Below are 21,475 nucleotides of genomic sequence, written 5' to 3'. Positions count from 1 at the left end.
CAGAGTGGTGTAGTGGAAAAGCAAGTAGACACTGATCTGGAGAACTGGGTTTGATTCCCCACTTCTCCACGTGAGTGGCGAACTCTTAACTGGTGAACTGGATTTGTTTCCCTGCTCCGACACATGATATCTGCTGGGTGACCTTGGGCCAGTCACTGTTCTCTCAGAACTCTCTCAGCCCCATCTACCTCACAAGGTGTCTATTGTGGGAAGAGGAAGGGAAGGAGTTTGTAAAAGCAGCTTGAGGTCCTTACAGAGAGAACAGTGGGGTATGAATCCAAACTCCTCTTCTTCATATGAAAGAAAGACAATGTGTTTTAAAATGGCACTTTTTAATATCCTATTTTTCAATAAAAAAGAAAACAGAACAGCAATTTTGAAAACCACCGTTTTGGTTTTAAAGCAGTTTCTGAAATGCTGCAAAGTCATTAACTGCAAATCCTACAAGCCCTCCCTACTCTTGATCTTTGAGCTGTTCGTTTCATTCATGAAGCAGAACCAGGGAGCTACTGAAAAGATGAGCATGCCTCATTCCACACTTCTGCAGTCCTGAGAGCACACACAGAGCTCCGGGGCGTTCTTCATGCTTCGCTAAAGCAAAGCAATAAGTCAGTGATGGCAATTCTGTGCTCTGTCGAAATGGACGGCTTGATCAAAAGGTTTAACACAGAATAGTGGGCAGGGGTATGTAAAACAAATAGCTTACTGGAGAAGTGCGAAGGGAAGGCTGCTTTGTTTATGCAAATGGACAAGAAGCCTTCCCTTTACTCATCCCTTTCTGTCGAGGTAACTCTGGTATTGATTCGCCCTCCTTTTAATGTGTCGGAGCATTCAGGTGTTCCACAGTTCTTTTGAAGACAAGGATTAAACAAGGGTATTGATCCGGCAAGCTACACGAGAGACGATGCGGAGTTCACCGAAGTCACTCCTGGCTTCACTGAGGAGAGTTTATTCAACCTGTTTGTTGAAGTGTCGCCTCCAACGGATTGCATCCTCTCCCCTTCCTCTCTGGCAAAGTAGGCACAGGCAAAGAACACAGCCTGACAAGTTTAATACTCAACCCTGCTGTGATTAAGCGGGGACGGGAGGGAACCGTTGATTTATCGGCAGCGTTCGCTTTTTTAACGAATCGCCCATTTAATTAAATAGATATCTGCTTCTCAAAGCTGCCTCGTTTATTCAAAGCTTGCTGTTCTGTTGAAACTGAGACACTAAGCTGAGGATCTGATCTGAGGCTTTTATCTGCTTCGTTCCGAGATACGCAGCGCTGTTGGGAGCGGTGTCTTCCAGGAAGTAGCGGTAGTTGACCATCATGCGCGAGCGCTTCTTGATACATGAGGCTGTATCGCCATCAGTTGGCCACAACGAAGCCATTTTGGAAGGATGAAGTTATGCGGGATTGAGTGCGTAACGGCGGTGCTTCTCCCGTAAAAGGTATAGCGCTGGCGCCAGAAGCGGCTGCGCGGCGCCCTTACAGTCTCTCCGACCTCACCCACTCGTTGTTCGTTAGGAGGCGTTTTAGCACTTCGACGGCACCGTCCCCGGTGATCGTGGAGATTTCTTTGGACTCCAGCTCTGTGAAGGGATCACTTCTGCCCTCGTCCTTCGACTGGGAGGAAAGGAGGCCGATAAGCCACTTGGTGAATCCCGGAATGGGTGAAAGCGTAGAGAAAACTTTCAGCTGGGGAAATTCCACCTGCAGATTTCAAAACAAGGGGGAGGGGAAAAAGCAAGCCAAATATTTGATTATGGGTTCAGCTGAATAAATGGCTCCCAACTACAAGAACAAATGACTTTTTTTTAATGGGAGAAATCAAAACAATGTTTAAACCAGCACGTACAAGCAAGATTGTGACAACATTACCTTCATCGGAGGAGGAGGAAGAGGAGTTTGGATTTATATCCCCCCTTTCTCCCTGCAGGAAACTCAAAGGGGCTTACAATCTCCTTGCCCTTCCCCCCTCACAACAAACACCCTGTGAGGTGGGTGGGGCTGAGAGAGCTCCGAGAAGCTGTGACTAGCCCAAGGTCACCCAGCTGGTGTGTGTGGGAGTGTACAGGCTAATCTGAATTCCCCAGATAAGCCTCCACAGCTCAGGCGGCAGAGCTGGGAATCAAACCTGGTTCCTCCAGATTAGATACATGAGCTCTTAACCTCCTAAGCCACTGCTGCTCCAGGACACATCGGCACAGGACAGGGACTTTTTAGTGGCAGCCCCCCAATTATGAAACAACCTCCCCAGGGAAGTGCATCCCCCCCCCCCCGCCTTTTGTTGATCTTTTGGATGAAATTGAAAGCAGCTTTCTTTAGGATTGCATTTGACTGATTTAATCACAGTTTACTGGCAGTCCTAATTGGAGTTTTTAAATTGTGACCTTTAATATATTTTTATCATTGTTGTTCTACTGATATTGTTTTTACTGCATTTGTCACAATTGCTTCGTTTGTATTGTAAGCCACCTCAAGTTCCATAAGAGAGAGCGGTGGCTATAAATAAATAACACAAGGATGCCTCAAGACAGGAGAGAACGTTTAGACACAACTTCACCTCTTTTTCATAACTGCACTTCAAAACACTGTTGAAAGCATGTCTGCTCAGGCAGAGAAATATCTACAGTCCCCCGTTTCTATTTCTGCCCAATAAAATAAATATCCTCTGCCCATGAACCAAATACTGAGGTAGCAAATCAAATTCCCAGCAGAGTAACTTTTATAACATAAAACATGATTTCCCCATTCCTCTAGATATTAGATGGAGCAGCAAGGGATCTGAGGGTTATCCAATTCTTTTCCAACCACCTGAAAATGTCAGATAAGTGATACAAACTTATTCAGCGAATGGAAATATTTCTCATCCTGGCACTGCCACCCTGGCACCCAAGCAACTGTGCCACTCAGCCTTAGACGGCAAAATGTGCCACCCTTTGCAGAGAGAGATTCTCTCTACCCTCTGGCTGCAAAGTTATAGAAGAAGAAGAAGAAGAAGAAGAAGAAGAAGAAGAAGAAGAAGAAGAAGAAGAAGAAGAAGAAGAAGAAGAAGAAGAAGAAGAAGAGGAGAAGAGGAGAAGAAGAAGAAGAAGAAGAAGAAGAAGAGAAGAAAGAAGAGAGGAGGGAGGAGGAGGAGGAGGAGGAGGAGGAGGAGGAGGAGGAGGAGGAGGAGGAGGAGGAGGAGGAGGAGGAGTTTGGTTACTTGCCTCTCCTGCAGAAGACTCCAAAGGGCTGACAATCTCCTTGCCCTTCCCCCCTCACAAAAAACACCTGTGAGACAGGTGGGAGCTAGAGAAACTCGAGAAGCTGTGACTAGCCCAGGTCACCCAGCTGGCGTGTGTGGGAGTGCCCAGGCTAATCTGAATTCCCCAGATAAGCCTCCACAGCTCAGGTGGCAGAGCTGGGAATCAAACCCGGTTCCTCCAGATTAGATACACGAGCTCTTAACCTCCCACGCCACTGCTGCTCCTTTTAGTGTCTTAGATTCTCTCTACCCTCTGGCTGCAAAGTTATAGAAAGAAAACATTTCACAAAAATAGCATTCTTGCTGCAAACTGGAATAGAATTTGAGGAGAAGCATGACACTGGAGAGACACAGAAAAGGGGCAGGTTTACTCCACGAAGGAGCAGTTCTCAATTATAAATGTCTGCCCAAGGGTCTGGCAACTATAGGATGAGTCAACAGTATGTTAGAGACCACTCTGAGACTAACAAATCCATACCCTCCGCGGCTGAACAAAGATGTAAAGCAATTGTCAGCCATATTTTCATGAAGTTTGTGGCTGAAAAATGACAGGCTCCTGGAAAGGCTGTTCATAACCTGAATACCAGAGTGGCACAGCCTAAATAAATGCAGCAGAGGCCAGCGTGTTGGGAATGAATCATCTCTGGGTCCTGAGCAGAGTCTAACAAAGACGTGTGACCTAACAAAAGCTAGCAGAACTTTGCTTCCTCTTCACCCCAAGTTTGAAAGCCAGAGCGGGGTAACAAGCTCATGCTTTCCAGCTGCATTTCTACGCTTGTTTATGTAAGCCAATTTTTCATCCTGCAATGTAATTACTACATCAGTGGTAAATACAAAGGAGCCGCGTGGCGTAGTGGTTAGGTGCTTGCACTGCCACTCACACGGTCAGGAGCTCGAGCCCCCTGTGGGTCAGATATCCTGGCAGCTGGCTCATGAATCGCTCCAGCCATCCATCCATTCCTTGAATTACGGTAAATGAGTACCTAGCACATAGCTGAAAGAATAGCCAGGAAAGCAATGGCAAACTACCCCACAAAAACGGCTTGCCTATGAAATCACTGCTTGCAGTGGTACCCTAGGGTCGAACACGACTGAAGGGGAAACTTTACCTTTAGTAAACACTAAGACAGTAAAAAAAAGATCAGCAATTAAAATTTAGAAGGTTCAGTTCAGCAGCAGGTAAAAAAGTATCTCCAAAGGTTTAAACAAGGAAGAAAACTGACCATGCACAAACTCGTGATCCACAAATACCTACTCCCCAAAAGCCCAGAAGAACAAAGATGTTTTACCTGGTACCTGCAACTGAATAAGAAAGGCAATGGGTGTTCAACATAGAGTTCCACAGACAAGGGGCATGCGAGAGAAGGCCAGCCTGTTCTTTGGAGCCGCAATCTTGCCTCAGAGCATTTTCAACAGGGTCTCTGTTGCTCATTTTAAGATCTGGGCAGGATCAGATATCTTGGCTCAAGTCTATTTAGGACTTCATATGTAATGGAAACACTAGTCCATTGCATGTGTACCTTGGAAGAGGTTCTCTAACTACCTGTTTGTGACAAGCAGACTCCCCCACCCCGCACTGTCAATTAAACTAAAGATCAGGTAGGCCAAACATAATGAAAGGGATGGGGGAGAAAGCTAAAAAATATCATCAGTGACAAAGGAAAAGGACAAACCAGTGACTAAAGGAATGTCAACGTTTCCTTGTTTTTGACCTGGAAGTTTGTGCTATTAGCCAAAATTCGAAGCTATCACAACATAAAGGAGATCTTAGCCGAGCCCACGTAAACACCCAATCCTTGGACTACAGGTAAAATTCTCTTAGGCTCTGTGGGACTCAGGCCCCTTTCGCACAGCAATGGGAGAGCGGTTTGCAGGCGGGATAAAGTAACCCACTCGCCTCCTGTCCCGTTCGCATGCCTACAAGCAGGCAGCGAACGGAGCCTGTGGAACAATGCAGGCTGACGTCACGCCTTGGTACAGAGGTGCGTCTTTCAGAAAAACCTCACATCCCATGCTGCATCGCAGCGCGGGGAAATAGCCCCGAAAACCAGGAAGCAAGAGCCGCAATGCGTTAAAACTAAAGAATCGCTGATAGTGTGATTCTTGAAAAACCTGGGTTGGGGGAAACCGCAGGGGCAGACCACCTGCGTTAGGGCGGGGATCTGTCGCGAAGTTCCCCAACCACCGGAGACTGCCTCACTGAGGGTTAACCTGGGTTTATTGGCCTATGCGAAAGGGGCCTCAGTTCCTTTAGCAGTTTCTGCTCTGCGCATACATCTGGATTCCTAGATCCCGATTTGCCTTTTAATACTGTTTCTCTTGTTTACCGCACAAAAAAGTAAACCTTGGCATAATTTATGGAGGCAAAGTCTACTGGGAGAAGCGAGGCAGGGAGGAAAAAAGAACCAAAATTAGTGCCCGCTTCTTTTTTATTTTAAAGAATGACCGGTGAGTGGCAGCAGGTGGGTTTTGCATGAAATGTCTGGATCTGATGGGGAGTTTAAAACATCTTATAGGCCAGTTCTGAAGAAAGCCATGAATGGTAGGTAAACACTGACGTTTATGCCTTTAGTGATGTGCCACTTTCAAGACATGCTCCGATGAATCAGTGTGTTTGCCATCGAAACCCCGTGGAAGCAGTGGGTTCCATTTCGCTGCTTCGCTGCCAGAGACGACAGATCTTTCTCCTGTTATCGGTGACTCATCCCGAAAACAGCAGATGGGAACTCCTTTTGCGTCTGAAACCGGGCAGATGGGAGTTATCCAGGAAGGTGGGGATCAGAACAAGCATAAAGCCGTCATGGTGGGGCTCATGAGGTGCTTGTTAATTCTGCTTCCGTGTTGGGAAGTTCTCAAGACAGATCTTTGACATAGAATGGCGGTCAAAAGTAATGTGCCTGCAGTTCCACTATTCCCAAGCTGGATGACTCAAGTGCTTATTTTGGTCTTGGGAGAAGCAGGTGTGGGGGGTTGGCTGGGGCAGAAAAGTGTTTTCGAAGCCAAACATGGTCGGGACATGTTCAGTTGGCTGCATGCCCTTCCGGTAACCCTTTGGTATATGCTGGGTTATGTGGGAATAGGATGAAGACCGAGGATGACATGTTCAGGTAACCAATAAAGCAATGCATGGCAGTTCATCTGGCAGGGGCAATCAGGCAGAAAAATAGCACAGTAGGTGAGACAGGTGCTTCATTGCAACCCAAACATGATTTAGCAAAGTGCCATACTGACGAATTCAACCTGAATACTGAGGTTTAGTTTAGAAAAATGGTTGGCAGCTCAGAGATGTATTATTTTCGGGGTAAGCAGTGGTGATCAGTGGCTTTGGCAAGCAACCATGCACCCAACTCTTCCAGCAGGGTGAATCATGACCCTAGGAGGGTTTGCTCAGAAGCAAGCCCCATTGCCAGCAACTTCAGGCTTACTCCCAGGTAAAGGATTGCGCTTTAGTTCTTCATGAAAATCGGTGAGAGTTTGCTGGCACTTAACAGGGTTACCTACACTGCTTCCCAAAAAAAAATTAGGCCATGGGTTTAATGCTAATGTCGAGCAGTGGCCCCAGGCCAGCCCTAGATGTGGGGGGGGGGGGGGGGGGACTCTGTGTGTGCCCACAGAGAAGGCTCTGAGTGCCACCTCTGGCACCCGTGCCATAGGTTCGCCATCACTGCTCTAGCAGTATTATGAAGATGAAGTATTTAAACTGTTTTAATGAGAGTATCTTTTGATATTTTTACAGGTTTCTTCCATTCTTTTTTGAAGTTTCCCCTGCAGGGCAGGACTGGAAACAGGAACGAACAATAGTATAAAATAAGTTTATAGCGCAATGTTGAAGCTTCTCTCACTTTAGAACCAGCTTTTTTAAAACAATCTCTCTCTTTTTGGCCATCTAGGGCACAGCTCAGCAAGGGCGAGTGATCATATATGAACTCCCTAGTAGTTAAGATAATGGGAAGAGCACCACATGAAATAGGACAAAACTGAAGTAGGTCAAAGGTCCCATTCCTTGGCAACACATCTGTTCCTGTCTCAGCTCTGACTTTGCTTCTCAAATTTCTGGGAGGTTAGGAGGAGCAGGTTTGGAATTTTACTCATACATACCTCTCACAAGGGCTTACAACTCCTTTCCCATCCCAGCACAACAAACACCCTGTGAAGTGGGTCGCGACTGAAGAGCTCGAACTGCTGGGCAGCCCAAGATAACCAAGCTGGTGTGTATTGGAGTGCACAAGCTAATCTGGAGAACCAGATAAGCCTCCACAGCTCAACTGGCAGAGTGGGGGATAAACCGGTTCTCGGAATTAGAGTGCACCTGCTCTTAACCACTACCATCTGACTCACACATTCCTTTTAGCTACTCCAAGAGTAGGTTTTGGATTTACAAAGTTGCAGCTGACTTATAGTACATTTACAGGTTTCCAAGACAAACAGAAGTTTATTTGTATCCTTGGCAGTAATAACCTAGTCTTCCTAGATCGGTGGTGGTGAACCTTTGGCACCAGATGTTATGGACTACAATTCCCATCTGCCCCTGCCAGCATGGCCAAGTGTACATACTGGCGAGGACTGATAAAGTGTAATTATAACTATCTGGAGTGCCAAAGGTTCGCCACCACGGTCCTAGATGGTTGCCCATCCAAGTACTAATCAGGACCAACCGTGCTTAGCTTCCAATGACTATGGCAGAAAATGGGGATATTTTTGGCATCAAGGGATACCACAAAGGGAAATTTGGGTCAAAACCTACTCAGGGTGTTAGCAAAATGAGGATCTATCATTTTATACTGAATCTAAACAACAGTACCTCTGTCAACTACAAATGAAAGCTAATGACAATAACTGGACTCCCTAGGATTTCAAGCCACTGCATTCATTCATTAAAATGTTCATACCCTACTCTTACCTACCAGGTTCAAGGGGGTTCATAAAAATTCCTGCCCACACATAGAATTTAGGAAAGTCAGTGTTAAAAGAAGGAAAACAGCAACAAAGTTGAATGTACAATTCATCACAACCCCCCCCCCCCGAGTCATTCTGTTTCTCCTTAACGTGACTAAAGATCCATTATAAATACTAAAAGTGGAAATACAGCTCCGAGCTGCTAAACAGTTAAAATTTGCACCACTGCAAAATTGACAGTTCAAAACATCTCTCCCTTCACATTCAGCTACAGTCACAATGGCAATAATTTAACATGTTCTTTTTCTTGGGAAATTAAAAGTTACAGAAGCTTGAAATTAAGTGATTTGGAATTAATCAAATAGATGAGAAAACAAAGCAAATAATGATATATCTTATTTTCCTATGCATTGTTTATTCCCCAAAGGATATTTCAGATCCAACCATGAGAAATGTATTACAACACATTAATATCTGTGGGAATGAACCCCAGGAAATGGAGCAGTACCAAGTAATTCAGTTTGATATTTAAATGAGCAGGCTGCACTTTTAATAAGACAAGTTCTTAACTTATCTGCTTTAAATAGGGTCACAGCATTTAGCAAACAAAAACAACAAGCCCTGGCATGGTGTAGTGGTGAAGAGCAGGTGGGTTCTAATCTGGAGAACCAGGTTTGATTCCCCACTCCTCCACCCGAGTGGTAGAAGATTATCCAGATGTGTTTCCACACTCCTACATTCCTGCTGGGTGACCTTGGGCTACTGACAGTTCTCACAGAACTCTCTCACCCCCACTTGCCTCACATGGTGTCTGTTCTGGGGAGAAGAAGGGAAAGGAGCTTCTAAGTCACCTTGAGTCTCCTTACAGGAGAGAAAGGTGGGGTACAAATCCAAAACTCTTCTCTCTTTCACTTGCACCTAAAGGGCAGCCAAAAAACCCATCTACACAGCTATTGACCTCACAAAATACAGGGTCACTGAGATTCACACAATCCAAATAAAAGGTGGGTCAGCTTTTGCACCCCAGTGTATACCCAGATCAGATCAATAAATTCACACAAATGGACTACAAGGGAGATTTTTCTACAAGGGGGATTTTTCTGGAGGAGAAAAGAAAGGTTCACAGAAAACTGGCCATTGTAAGTTTTGTGGGCCATGGTCGGGTAGTTTTTGCTCCTAACATTTCACCCACATCAACGACTGTTATTGTCAAAGGCAAGTCACAGCAAGAACATTTCTGTGCCTAGGAGAGAGAGAAACTTTGCCATGACATACCTCTGAAGATGCCAGCCATAGATGCAGGCAAAACATTAGGAGCAAAAACTACCAGGCCACCACCACATAGCCCACAAAACCCACAACAGCCAGTTGATTCCGCTCCTGAAAGTTTAGCCTTAGTTTCTCCAGTTTTCCTATGTGCAGAAAGCTCTCCTTCATGCAAAGTCATGCAGCTATTATCTGAAGCAACATAGTACGGAAATAGGCTTACCATAGCAGACCATAGTAATAGCAAATCAGCTGATCTGATCTCCAGTGGCCAATAAGAAGCCCTGCTGCACAACAGCCCTACATGGTCCCACCCACTTTCTAAAAACACTTGGTGGGCATCAGGAAAGTTGCTGGAGACTAATGCACCCATGGGCATCATGTTGGGGACTCCAGCATTAGTGCTTCCAAACATGCAGGTATGCACATACAGAAAACCTGCACACTCAGACCTTTCAGGAATGTGCTAGGAAACCAGTCTTGCACATTCCTAGTACCAAAAATCACCGAAAGAAATAAGGAAATACAAGGAACATTTTAATACGTACCTGAAGTTCCTTAACGACTCGTTTGATGAGGTATGTTCCCAGCTCTACACCCTGAAGGCCCTGTTGAGTCAAACTGATGGAATAGAAAATGGCTGTGGTGATTTTGTCCATATTCTCCATTTCTTGAGAAGGAATCTCCTTCACTATGCCCTGGAAGGTGATAGAAGAGAGTTAATAAAGCCGATCGCCGTACAAAGCCAGAGGTTTCACATCCCATAAATGCGGGCCACAACTCAGCAATCTGAATGACTTGATGAGCACACTTAGCTGGGCTCTGAATTTATTATTTACTTGTTTGTTTCATTCCTTCCATTTGCCTGCTGCCCTGCCCCTTGCGGGCTCAGGGCAGCTTCCAAAATATAATACTACAATAAAATCACAAGTTGCAGCAACAATAGAAATCCAGAGGGCACACTGGATTTACTGGCGACGCCATTCTCTTCGAAGGTAGACACTGTGGGTTTTGAGGCACTTGGGGCAACAATTTATTTATTTATTTCTTGAATTTGTAGACCGCCCCATCCCCGAGGGGCTCTGGGCGGTGCACAACAATATTCATTGCAATCAGTAAAATTATTAAACCAAAAAAATCTATTAAAATCTATTAAAAGCAGCGGTCAATACAAAGATATCAGGCACCCCAAAACCCAATTTAATTAGAGGCCTCCCTAAGGAAAGGGAACGGCCGGACTCCCCTCTAAGAGGGTAGCATATAGTGGTAATCGAATATAGAGAGACCTATCCCAGCCTTATTTTATTTATTTATTTATTTTATTAGATTTTTATACCGCCCCATCCCCGAAGGGCTCTGGGCGGTGTACAACATATAAAATACAATATAAAACAAGTAAACATTGAAAACAGCAATAAAATTTTTTCCAGCTCTTGTTCCAATTATATAAAAGCTCAGCAAATTAAAATGGCGTCCAGCATTCCTATAGTAAAAAATCCCTCCCCCCCTTAAAGAGGGAGGCATGGCGAGTCTCATTAGATGACAGGTGGCCCAGATGTCAGGGCCGAAGAAAGGGGGCACTATTAGCGGCTGGTTCCTCCAAAGGCCCGGCAGAACAGCTCCGTCTTACAGGCCCTGCGGAACTCCCCAAGGTCCCGCAGGGCCCGGACAGCTGGAGGAAGAGCGTTACAACCCTGCCATACCTGGGCCACTGCTGGAGATCTCGGCTCGTAAAGCCACGTGCAGGCTTCATCAAGGGCTCGCTGGATATTGCACAGTGGGCAAAGTAGTAGCACCTTCTGTAAGAGCCGACTCGGCGCTTCATATCCACCCAGTTTCTGACAGGATGCACGGCTTCACTGCTGCAAAGAGGCAAGCCAGCCGGGTGAACAATTTATATTTTCATACTGAAGTCAAAAATTCATCAGACAACAGTTACTTCATGTTAACGACCTGAGACTTATTTACCCCATATATCTTCCCACAAGAACAGCAATGCTACCAGCCATCCCTCCTCACAAGGTCACGTATGTACGTGTAGATCTTCAGAAGACCCAAATTCTGCCTTGGGGGTAGGGGAGGAGCTACAGTCTTCTTTAGCACTTACTCACTAATCTTTTGAAGAATTTCACAAGGTGACTGCCACGTGACCCTCTCCAAGGTTAAGAATCCAGCAGAAAACCATTCTGACAGCATGTTTTTTAGCACTCCATTCATTTCCTGGAATCAGACAAAACAGGGAAAAACTTTAATCAATGAAGGAGGACGAGGAGGAGGAGTAGTTTGGATTTATATCCCTCCTTTCTCTCCTGTAAGGAGACTAAAAGGGGCTTAAAATCTCCTTTCCGCTTCCCCCCCCCCCGAACAAACACCCTGTGAGGTGAGTGGGGTTGACAGAGCTCCGAAGAACTGTGAGTAGCCCAAGGTCACCCAGCTGGCATGTGTTGGAGTGCACAAACTAATCTGGTTCACCAGATAAGCCTCCACAGAGGCAGAGTGGGAAATCAAACCCGGTTCTCCAGGTTAGAGTGCACCTGCTCTTAATCACTATACCATGCTGGCTCTCAAGAAGAATCTGAACTTGGTTTGTGAGAACCTAGGACAGTGGTAAAGAACCTCTGCTTGCACGATTGCCAGAGGTGTACTCAGAACCCTCTCTGTGAGCACGTGCGCACAGAGTTCATTATCAATAGGGGGAATGGAAAATGCTACACCTGCACTCTCATATATTTAGGCTAGCCTTGCTGTGCATTAAATACCCTAGGGTGGTGATTTTACTTACATTAGAAGAGTTACCCCGTTGGCTTCACTAAGCTTACTCCCGAATAGCATACACCTTTGAGGCAAAGCCGTTTTTTCTAAACTGAAACCTCAGTATTCAGGTTAAGTTGCCATGTTGGCACTTTGCAATAAATAAGTGGGTTTTTTGGGTTGCGAATTTTGGCTTTCGGTGCAAAGGAGTTAAGCTACATCACTGACCTAGGAAACTGGGGACAGAAGTGAGATAAATGGTGATAACAAAGGGACCACCAATCTCTATTGCCCATAAGAACGCAAGGCTAGCCTGCTGGATCAGGCCAGAGTCCATCCAGTCGGCACTCTACTTTTCGCGGTGGCCCACCAGATGCCTTTAGGAGCTCGCATGCAGGAGGTGAAAGCAAAGGCCTTCTGCTGCTGCTGCTCCTGAGCACCTGGTCTGCCATGAGGCATTTGCAATCTGAGATCAAGGAGGATCAAGATTGGTAGCCATGAATCGACTTCTCCTCCATAAATCTGTCCAAGTACTCGCTATCCAGGTTAGTGGCCATCACCACCTCCTGTGGCGTTGGCATATTCCAAACACCAATCACCGCGTTGTGTGAAGAAGTGTTTCCTTTTATTCAGTGCTGGCATTTTCAGCCAAGAATGCCCCCTGGTTCTAGTATTGTGAGAAAGAGAGAAAAATTTCTCTCTGTCAACATTTTCTACCCCATGCATAATTTTATAGACTTCAATCTATCCCCCCTCAGACGTCTCCTCTCCAAACTAAAGAGTCCCAAACGCTGCAGCCTCTCCTCATAAGGAAGGTGCTCCAGTCCCTCAATCATCCAGCCCAACCCTGGATAGCCCTACCCCCATCCAATCTCAGAAGATAAGCAGGTTGGCCCTGGGCAATGCATGGATGGGAGCCACCGAGCAGAGATTAATATTAACAGTGATAATGGGTAAGTGCAATCAGGTTACAACAGACTTATGATTTTGCCTTATGGGATTTTCAAGGCAACTATTGAGCAAAGAGAGATGATTTTTTTTTTTTTTTTTTTTTTTTTTTTTTTTTTTTTTTTTTTTTTTTTTTTTTTTTTTTTTTTTTTTTTTTTTTTTTTTTTTTTTTTTTTTTTTTTTTTTTTTTTTTTTTTTTTTTTTTTTTTTTTTTTTTTTTTTTTTTTTTTTTTTTTTTTTTTTTTTTTTTTTTTTTTTGCCGTTGCTTTCCAGCATAGCATAAACTGGCACCATCATGTTTTCCCATCCAGGCACTGTTGAATTCTTCCTGCTTAACTTCTGAGCTCTATTATAGAAAACTACCAGTTGCTGCCCAACGCTCTATGATAAAAAAAAAACGATGGCTCACCCTAGAGGCCCCAAATTGAGGAGGCACTGTTACCTCGACAGGAAAAAAAGCCTTCTGCAACTGCCAGCAGATTTCTTGAAAAAGGCATCATTTACAACTTCATCAAACCGTGATCTCAGAACAATCTCAAAGCACAACAATCACAAAGTCTGCAATTAAACCTTTACAAGAATAAAATCTGAAGTATCCTGTAGTCGTGACCGCGAGGTCAGCGCAAGAACGAGACGAGACGCGGTGATAACATCTGGTGGAGAGTCATAAAGCAGCAGGAGGCCCAGTGTCATGTTCCTAGCGACTCTACAGCCGCGTCACTGGTTTCCTGGCACCTTTTATTATAATTCTTGGTAGAAGAAGGGCGGAACGGGGGGAATTCCGGGAGAGCGGGAGAGCGGGAGACTGAGAGATCATCATGTGATGCATGATCTCATCTGGCTGCTACGTGCGGAGAGGAGCATCAGCGTCTGGGCCTAATCCTCACCTGGGGGCAAGACCATTGTCCCTTTGTCCGGGACACCCGGTGGTTGTGAGCCAGGTAGTTCATGACCCGTGACTCATCGGGGGATGAGGGGTGGGGGAGCGGTGCGACCAGAAGGCCGTAGGAGCGCCGGTGTGCCAGCGCTCTACTTACGGTGCTGCTGGGTCAGCAGTGCATCCCTACAGTATCCAGAAGGCACGCAACCAAAAGACAGAGTTCTCCTGTCCAAGGCAATCACTTCCCAACCCCAACCCTCAAATTATAGCTTCAAAAATATTTTAATCCTTTAAATGCTATGTTACTAAACTACAAGCCATACATAACAGAGACATATTTCATTTTATAACAACCCACCAGCATCTTTAATTAAATTAGCTCTTTCCCATTAAAAATTCCATCAAACAAAAATAGCTAAACATATCAATTGGTTATGCTCGGCACAGATCATGCTTTCAATAGGGCAACGTGGCTCTAAAGTAGCTATGCTTAGGGTATGTGAATGACATTTCTCTTTTAATTTATTCTTTATTCCATTTGATAAAGTATGAAAACTCAATTCCGTTGTTTTTCTGTCTGTATTCAAAGAAGCACCTTAAAACCTCATACAATCTGCCATAAATTTTACTATATCTGCAGGGGAAAATACCAAGAGAAAGAGACCCCACCATTTGCATCAAACTGTCCAATGAAGAAGAGATGCTTACCACCAGTAGGAAACCTCCAAGGCAATTTTAAATATATCTACTGAAAGGCCAGTGAATATTAGAATGCTTCTTCTTAGCAAAATCGAATTTAAGAGACAGAACACTCAAGAGAATTTCACCAATATGAGAGAACCCCTTGTACTTTCCAGAAACATAAAAATGGTCAGAATATACCTGAAGGGTGTGGCTTTTCTTTCGCGATCCCTCAAACTTTTTCCTCTCTCCTTTTCTCTGTTCTGGGATCCACAGCCCAGATGCACCCAGACTTCATGCGGTCGTCTACTACATTTGAGGTTCTAACCAACAGCAACATCAGAAAATGGAGGGAATAGTTCCAATTTCTTCCTAAGATCATATATGAGCAGCATGGCTCCGCTTCTCCCAAAACTGGTTAGGGATGCTAAAACTACACTCTTCCTCTACTGTACTAGTGTCAGGTATAGGATTCACTCAATGACGGACTCTGGGATTTATCACACAGTAGCCTTTATTGAAAGGAACACTGAACCCTTGGCTTTTGCAAAGCCAGTTCTAAAGCACCCTCCAAATGCTCATAGCTTTATTACCTCTGCTGTCCACTCCCTCCCCTGCCCCCAGCTATGTTAACTAAAAGCGGAAAGATAGGGAGCCATCTGGTTACCCCTTCCTTCACAGAGAAGGCCAGAGATGCGTCTGTCATCTAGTGTTGCAAGAAAAGGGAGTAAGAAGGAATGAAGACTCAGAAACCCAAAGAGGCCCCAGACATTAAGCACACACTGACAACTAGCTTCATTTGAAAACCAAGGCAATCTTAAAGAGTAGTTTTTGACACTTTTCTTGGAAGGAAAAAAGCAACAGAGGCCTCGGGGTGGTTCACGGTGTATGCAAACAACAGCATTGAAGCTTGAATAGATAATAATAGCTATAACCGAAAATAAAGACAATAAGCAGATTCTAATTCAAAGAGTCATCAGCTCTGGAACAATCTCGACAGTCAGACAGCTTGGTTAATTAAATGCCACACAAAACAAGGCAGCCTTGCATGCCCAACGGAACTGAAATAGATTCAGCAGGGCATGAACCTATCTGGGGAACTGGTTCCAAAGAGCAAGAGCAACCACTGAGAAGACCCTTGCCTTGGGCTAGTCACAGTTCTTCGGAACTCTCAGCCCCACCTACCTCACAAGGTGTCCTCTGTGGGGAAAGAAGCTTACAGCAGAGAAAGGTGGGGTATAAATCCAAATTATTATTCTTCCATCATGGAGACACAGCAGCAGACACAAAATGCCTTCCCGGTGCAGATGGGCACAAAGGAATGACTGCAAAGAGCTGCTGCCCCCACTGAATTTTTAAAACAATAACATTAACGACTTCTCCTGTATCTCAACAAGTAGACATGGTACTGACAAATCTGTGTTAAGTAAAGGAATTGGCATATTTCCACAAGTCTTGCTTCCCAGCAAAGCTCCATCTGCCTAGACAGACATTGGTATTGAGACTGTTTTTAAAACATGCTGTTCGCATGGTTTAATGTTGCTTTGACTTACAAGTTTTTGCAGGTGATGAGACTTTAAAAGAATTCTAGGGGCACATCACTGCTTGAAATAAAAGCAAAATTTCCCCTGCTCTCAAAAATAGATTGTCCTCCATTCTACCCAAGCACATTTTTTTATATTCTCAGCGAGATGCCTTTTTTACCGGGATGTCTATAGCTGAACTTTTGCTGGTAGACACGCCTGAACAGAAGCGCTGCACCTAGGTCAAAAGTATCTATCATCTTCCACAAATTTGGCAGGAAGACATTTACTGTTTCTTAGCAACTAGTCACAGAGGAGTCTAGTCATTTTCTCTGGGCCATTGCTCTTGATCCTGGTGACTGTTTGACCTTAGAGTACTAACCTTGAATACAAATTCATCCAACGTTTCAGGGAATGGCTGCAACTCTATCACTATTCACATAATACTGTGTTCGGAGTTTCTGCTTAGATGCACAGAGTTTCCAAATTGCACAGGCCACCATATCTATCAATGCTTAGGGAAACTGGTTAAATCCGGCTACCATTCAGCTGACTTTAGCCTTGGCTATGATAGCAAGACCGGCAAGAAAAATACAACAAAACATTGCAAAAAATATATATCACTCAATCATTCTCTAAGCAGCACTTGCACCGATGACCAAACCAATCCAATTTATAGTTGCAGTCTGTTCAGCCATGAACTACCTGCAAGTATCCCCATTACCAAAGAGGGCACAAAGAATAATTTATGCACACGAGTGGAAACTGTCACAACAGATGGCCTGGTTCACCAGCTCCAAAAGGACTAAGTGTCAGTGTGACAGGGCAGGCACATGGGCTCAATGCAGAGGCTCTGTTGGAACTAAGCTTGCAGTTCTGCCTTGACTGCAGGACAGAAATTTCACACAAGAGTAACTACGTGAATGTGTTGCAAGCTAGGTGAGATATCTTAAAGGCCATCGGATAGGGTAAGAGCTCAATTTTCAGCAGGGATTAGCAGTTCTCTCCCAGCTGAACCAGAGGATGACATTTACACCACTGCAGCTAAAACAAGTTTACAGGATCAGGTCTCTGGTAGGCCTTTTTGCAATGCTCCATCAGCGGGCTGCTGATTCCTACAAACCTACGCACCATGTGCCATTCCTGGATGATTATTTTTACTTCTGCTAGGCAGTATGCACTGAGATTTAAAAAGGCACGCAAAAATCTCTTCCCACCGAGATCCAGGCAACTTTCCTAGGTCTAGAACCACATTTCTAATTTCTGGGTGTTCAAAAACAAAGGTTCTAGAAACAAGCTTCAAGTTCCCAGTTTTAGGCAAGAATGAAACTCAAGTTCTTGATGCATTAAGTATTTAAGTGGCTTGGATTCTTCTAGTAGTGGCATTTCTAGATCACGCTCGCCATAGGGCCCTGCTAGGAAGATTAAAGGGCAGAAGAAATAGAAAGGAAAATAGAGGGCTGTGCAATCTAACCTACCCTCAGAATCAGACTAAGCAACTTTTGCAGTTCTGAAAAGCTTCTTTCTCACAGGCACAAAACTCTGGTGTTGGGACCCTGCACTCAAAATATTGTTTCTAGTGCTATGCACAGATAAGAAGGGGGGTTCAAGCGCATTCCATAAATGACATCTACACAACCATATTTATAGGAAAGCACCACCATTCCCCCCCTCCCCCCGCAATTAGATTTACAAACTTTTAAAATCCCAAGTTTCTGAGAACACATCTTGCTTCATTCCAGGGCAACGGCAGGTTTCAGGTAGCTGTTTCAAGGTTGGCTCAGCCTTCCATGCTTCCAAGGTGGATAAAGGAGTACCCCAGCTTGCAGGGGGTAAAGTGTAGAGAACTGTGGAAGGCAATGGCAAACCACCCCATCAACATAGTCTGCCTGGAATCACCCGTGGGTCAGTAATTAGTACTGTTACTGTTTTTGTGCTCTACTTTGGTATGCCTTGTGATTGCCAAACTTTCTGCAGCATACTGACACCAATAACTGTTCCAATACGGTGCAAACAGAATCTTGGCACTGAGGTGTTAACTTTGACCTAATAAGAGCGCCTGCCAGTTCTCTTCAGGCATATCAAATGCTGTACAAAAAAAAATGTGACACATTTTCTACCCTGTGCAACGTAAGCCACGTACAACTCTTTATCTCTCTCTGTCCCAACACCCCATGCATTGATTCCAATATAGGCATGCATAATTCTTCATAGGAAAACAGAAATATTGTAACACTTTAAAGACAAACAAACCAGTATTCCAGAAAAAGCTTTTAACTAGAATCCATTTCTTCAGAGGCTACAAGTGGTTCCTCACCCATTACAAGCGTTAAACATCTAGCAAAACTAGTGATTTCTTTCTGCGTCTTTCTTAAACTTCAAAAGAGTTGAATTTCACAAAATCACACTTCACCTTGTACTTCTCGGCCTCTTGAGTGTGCTGGGTGCTTTTTTTAAAAGAAAAAAAAATCCACTACATGTTTGCACAGTGAGGATCCACTCACTGAACCTTAAGGAATGAGCTGCAGCTCTGAAGAACTTATTCTGGAATAAAAATGTATAAGTGTTTAAGGTGCCACACCTGTTTGTTCATCACCCATGAGACTAAGCGATGTAGCATTCTGAAGAAGGCCCCGGGTGCAATCTCCAGTTAAAAGGCTCAGATAAGAGGTTAAATGAAAGTCCTCTAATCTAGGACCATGGACAGCAACTGATACAGACAGATCAGTGGGGTGACTCTGTAGATCAGTGGTTCTCAACCTGTGGGTCACAGCCCCTTTCACAGGGGTCGCCTAAGACTCTGCATCAGTGTTCTCCATCTGTAAAATGGATAAATGTTAGGGTTGGGGGTCACCACAACATGAGGAACTGTATTAAAGGGTCGCGGCATTAGGAAGGTTGAGATAGTGCCTTCCCTTCCTGTGTGTTCAGGGATCGAACAGGACTAAGGCCCGTTGTTTCTGCTTAGACTACCTCTCAGGGGGGAAAATCAGTGTGTTCCTTGAGGCGAAAAAGCAGCAAATGAAAATAAATAGCAGAAAGCAAAAGCATCTCACTAAAATCTATAAAGCAATAAGTAAACAGACGTGAGGCAAAGCATATACCCAAACTCTATAACGAACAAAAAAGCAAGGCATATACCTAAAATCTATAAAGCTTTGAACAAACAAGCAGAAAGCAAAGCATATACCCGAAATTCATAAAGCTATGAGTAAACAAACAAGAAGAACATGTTATCTGAAGTCTATAGAGCAATGAATAAGGATGAAGCAAAGAATATACCTAAAATCTATACAGCAATAAGTAAATGAACTTGAAACAAAACATATAAAGCAATAAGTAAACACAAAACGAAGCATATACTTAAAACCTGTACAGCAATAAGTAAACACAAAGGATATACCTAAAATCTATAAAGCTTTGAGCAAACAAACATGAAGGACAATACAAGTAAACATAAAGCAAAGGACATACTTATAGCTTATAAAGCAGTAAGTAAAACGAAGAAAAGATGACACCAAAAATCTATAAAAGCAGTAAGCAAACAAACATGAAGCAATGAAGAAAGACAACGACGCATTCAACAGGAAAACAGTTACAGCAAGTAAGCAAAAACAGGGAGTTGAAAAAGGAACCAAAGCAGCAAATTTTTAAAAGTGACGTAGTTGCAGCTGTCAAATAAAATAACCTGAAAGGGTCCAGCGAAAACATATGCAGAAAGCGTAGCACCAATAAAAACAAGCTGCTGAAGCAATAAACGTTATATGCAGGGGTGGGATTCAAATAATTTAACAACTGGTTGTTTACAAGAACCATTTTAACAACCGGTTCTGTCGAGGTGGTGCAGACCTGCTGAATCCCACCACTGGTTATATGTGTGTGTGTGTGTACATATGTGCGTGAGTGTATACAGAATACACACACGATGGCAACCAAATTGGAGATAATAAAGGGCAGCCGAAAAGAGGTGGCAAACGGGGGGTTGATGCTCTAAGGCAGGGCTCTTCAAACTACGGCCCTCCAGGTGTTCATGGACTACAATTCCCATCAGCCCCTGCCAGCATGGCCAAGTGGTAGGGCTCATGGGAATTGTGAGATCTCAATGAGCATCTGGAGGGCAAGCAGACCGGGCTTCTCTGAAATTGCCTGGGCCTTACTTCCGAGGAGACCCGCCTCAGGCCTCCCCCCCAATAAGAAACTGCAGCCTGGGCCCAAAAGGGCGAGCGAGCGCGCGAGCCCACCCTCCTTTCTCACCCGGACGTGCGGCCCCTCGGCCTGGCGGGCCGCCAGGGCTTCGAGCAGGTCCCCGCGGAGCTCCACCAGGAAGCGGAGGCCGCCCTCCCGCCGGCCCAGGTGCTGGAAGAGGCCCCGGTAGCGCGGCGTGAGGTAGTGGCGCAGCCGGTCCTCGGCCTGCAGGAGCCCGCCGGCCTCGTCGCCGCCGCCGCCCTCCGCGCCGGCCCGTTCCCGCTGCAGGCGGGCCACCCTGGTGCTCAGCTCGGCCACCCGCCCGTGGTCGACGCCGAAGTCCCTGGCCAGGCGGCCTAGCAGCTGCGCCCGGGGCGGGCCGCGCTCCAAGGCCCGGTAGTAGCACATGAACTCGGCGCCGCCTTGCTCCAGAGCGGCCCCGGCCGGCGCCGCTGCCTTCCCCCGCGTCTCGTAAGGCGGCAGCGGCGGGACGGCTCGGCGGAGGGCTTCGTCCAGGCCGGCTGGGCCCGAGCAGGCCTCGGTTGCCATGGCGACGGCGATAGGCCGCGGCCGGCCGGAAGCGGGGTAGCGGAAGAGGTGCCGCGCCGCCCAGCCGAGCCACCAGCCGCGCATCCTCCTGCTCCACCCCAAGCTGAATCCTCTCCTCCGAAGGCCTTTTCTGAAGGGAGGAGAAACGAAGGAGGCCATTGGCCGCCTCTGAAGGACGTTTCCTCGCGCACCCAATCGGAGCGAAGGATGGGCGGGGAAAGTGCGGGGCCATTCCGAGTGTGGCAAAACAGCGCCGCCCCCTGTCGGGTTCCGCCATGTCTGGAAGGGCAGGAGGAGGAAAGGGCGGTTATTTTGACTTTCTTGCGCGATTGATGGCCTTTTTGGCCACGCCCCCTGCAATGAAGGGCATCGCTTGCAAAAGTGGAAGCTGGCTGTAGGGTTGCCAACTCTGGTTGGGAAAGTCCTGGAGATTCGTGGGTGGAGTCTGGGGAGGTGGAATTTGGGGAGGAAGCTTACCTGGGCTGTCATGTGATAACCTTCCAAAACTGCCATTTCTTCCAGAGAAAGTGATCTCTGCCATCTAAATTGTGATTCTGGATGGG

At 45.5% G+C, this 21,475-nt stretch overlaps 1 protein-coding gene across 1 annotated transcript; it reads right to left on the bottom strand.

Annotated features, from left to right (window-relative positions):
- Nucleotides 1–315: 315 nt before the first annotated feature.
- LOC125443583 (malonyl-CoA decarboxylase, mitochondrial-like) lies at nucleotides 316–21,014 on the bottom strand. Its single transcript, XM_048515799.1, is given in 7 exon segments — nucleotides 316–1,474; nucleotides 1,476–1,696; nucleotides 9,944–10,098; nucleotides 11,105–11,144; nucleotides 11,146–11,257; nucleotides 11,503–11,615; nucleotides 20,433–21,014. Coding segments are annotated over 7 exon segments (1,500 nt in total). The 5' UTR covers nucleotides 20,997–21,014; the 3' UTR covers nucleotides 316–1,179.
- Between the last annotated feature and the right edge of the window lie 461 nt (nucleotides 21,015–21,475).

The sequence above is a fragment of the Sphaerodactylus townsendi genome, linkage group LG14 (genome assembly GCF_021028975.2).
Source record: "Sphaerodactylus townsendi isolate TG3544 linkage group LG14, MPM_Stown_v2.3, whole genome shotgun sequence".
NCBI lineage: Eukaryota > Metazoa > Chordata > Lepidosauria > Squamata > Sphaerodactylidae > Sphaerodactylus > Sphaerodactylus townsendi.
The sequence above is the reverse complement of the archived record's forward strand: the minus strand, read 5'-3'. Positions and strand labels throughout refer to the sequence as shown.